General features: G+C 54.0%; 2 protein-coding genes across 2 annotated transcripts in view; one reads left to right on the top strand and one right to left on the bottom strand.

Annotated features, from left to right (window-relative positions):
- Positions 1–618, top strand: part of BRF2 (BRF2, RNA polymerase III transcription initiation factor 50 kDa subunit) — a gene marked incomplete at its 5' end in the record, with an annotated part of 2,902 nt that extends 2,284 nt beyond the window's left edge. The window contains one exon of the mRNA XM_017732570.1: positions 27–618. Coding sequence (XP_017588059.1) covers positions 27–353 — 327 coding nt within the window. The remainder of the gene's footprint in view (positions 1–26) is intronic.
- ADGRA2 (adhesion G protein-coupled receptor A2) overlaps positions 546–2,166 on the bottom strand; it is an 11,506-nt gene continuing 9,885 nt past the window's right edge. Inside the window, exons 18-19 of the mRNA XM_017732560.1 lie at positions 1,783–1,908; positions 546–665 (exon numbers count right to left, since the gene is read on the bottom strand). Coding sequence (XP_017588049.1) covers positions 546–665; positions 1,783–1,908 — 246 coding nt within the window. The remainder of the gene's footprint in view (positions 666–1,782; positions 1,909–2,166) is intronic.

The following is a 2,166-nucleotide window of genomic DNA, read 5'->3' as shown; positions in this document are numbered from 1 at the left end:
CCCCGGGCCACGGCTCCCCAGGCCAGGACTCCGTGGGCCAGGGCTTCCTGGATAAGAACTCCCTGGATAAGGACTCCCCAGGCCAGGATTCCCCAGGCCAGGGCTCTCCCAGCTCTCCTCCGGTGGCACAGAAAGGCTGTCCCGTGGCAGGGAAACGCCAGCGTGGGGGCACCCTGAGGCCCCTGCTCCCACCCTGCCTCATCCACCCAAGGAAGAGACTGCGTCCGGCAGCTCCGAGCGCTCCGGACTCGGCTGCCACGGGCGACGAGCCCATCTCGGACACTGAGATCGAGCAGTACCTGCGGAGCCCTGAGGAGATCCGGGCCTTCAGGAAGGCCAAGGCCTGGCTGTGAGGGTGGCCATGGCCCAGAGGATGGTGCTGCCAGGGAGAGTTTTGGGACCAAAAGTGTGAAGCCCACCAGGGACAGAGTGAGTGTGCTGCAGTGACAGTCACCCAGGGAATGAGGCCGTGGGGAGGGAGCAGGCTGGGTCCTCCTCAATATGCTGGACCAAAATGGAGCTTTTTATGGAGTGACTGCTTCAGGTCATGTTACATTTCTGTTATAAATAAATAAAGGTGCAGGTGCCAGGTTTTCCAGGGCAGGCACGAACTTCTCATTCTTCAGCAGAATGACTTTGTGAGGGTCAAAAAACTGCAGGCCAGGCTGTATTTGAACATAAGTCTGAGAGAAATAACAGCAGATCTTGGCAGATTGGCATATCTTTAATATATTAAACAAAACATATCTGCTAGAAACATTCTATTCATATAAAAATGCAAAAAGACCCCCTTAAAGGCATTTCTTTGGCATATTTCCCTTCCCTCCCCCCGGATATTGCAGGAAGCTCTGTTGATATGTCATTCGCTTGTAAACAGACAAAACAAAGTGTAATTAAGAATACAAAGCTTTTTCTCTAATACTGTCACAATGCAGCAAGCGATAGAACCATGGCGCATCAGCCAGGCTGGGAAGGCTGCAGGAGCCACAGCAAGGGTTTGAACTGTGTTAAATACCAGGGACAATGAAATATTTAAACATTTAATTGGGCAGAGAAGCCGAGGCAGGCAGACAGTGGCATGTTAAGCCCAGGGGTGCCCCAGCCCTGTGGGGTGAGTGGTGCCCAGGGGAGACCGATCCCCACTAAGTGCTTTTTCCTCCCCCCCTCGTGGCCCTGCCAGCCCCACGACCCCTCGGAGGTAGCTACATAATTAAACTCATTTGCATGGAGGGGAAACTGAAGCAGGGGAGGCACCAGGCTCCCACCTTCCTCCTGTGCTTTGCTGCAGCCTCTCTGCGGCCTGGCTGCTTTACCTGTGTGCTGGGAAAAAGGAGAGACTTGTTTTTCAGTGGGAACAATAAGTGCTTATCCAGGTTCCAGCCCTTTGCACCATGGGAACTGTCCGAGGAAGGTCCCCAATTCCTTGGCATCATTCTCCTGCATTCCCAGGAATGGTCCCTGCTCCCCAGAATGGTCTCTGCCTTCTTAAGAGCAAGCCTAGGTCTTTTCTGAGCTTGAGCCCCTGGATTAAGGACACAGAGCTGCTCTGGGTCTCTCCCCCATCTTGGTTCTTTGGTGCTTTGGCACAGAGGGTCAGTCCTGGCTCCAGCAGCAGCACAGCTCTGCCAGCCCACCCCACTGCATGGCTTGAGCCTCTGAGGGCCTGGGAGCATTTTCTGGCTGTGATTTTAGTGTCTGGAGCCTTTTCTGGCCGTTATTTTAGTGTCTGGCATTAAAGCAGTGCAGACAATCGCCTCACCTTGGAGCTGAGGCTCCTCTTACCTTGTGCTTGGCTTTTCGATATGGCTTCAGCACCGCCCAACCCCCAGGGCTGACACGCGGGTAGGAACATTCCAGAGGGAGCAGCTGCTCTCCAGAAGCAGTTTGCTCAGGCTGGGGCTGCGGTGCCTGGACGTAAAGGGCACTTGGAGTGGTCCCTCAGCGGGAATATTGCAGTCGTGGCACGAGTGGGCCCCGGCCCAGCGCCCGCTCCCAGGGCACAGGGGCGGGAGCGGGGCCCTCGCGTCACTTACGGCTCTGTCTATACATATATACATTCAATAATATAGCTTTGAAAAATAGACATTTCCTCTGTATAATATAAAATAGCATTTAGGATCAATCTCAAGTGACATGCAGGAGTGATTAAAGCACGGCTGCAATTCT

The sequence above is a fragment of the Corvus brachyrhynchos genome, unplaced genomic scaffold (genome assembly GCF_000691975.1).
Source record: "Corvus brachyrhynchos isolate BGI_N302 unplaced genomic scaffold, ASM69197v1 scaffold150, whole genome shotgun sequence".
NCBI classification, from domain to species: Eukaryota; Metazoa; Chordata; class Aves; order Passeriformes; family Corvidae; genus Corvus; species Corvus brachyrhynchos.
The sequence above is the reverse complement of the archived record's forward strand: the minus strand, read 5'-3'. Positions and strand labels throughout refer to the sequence as shown.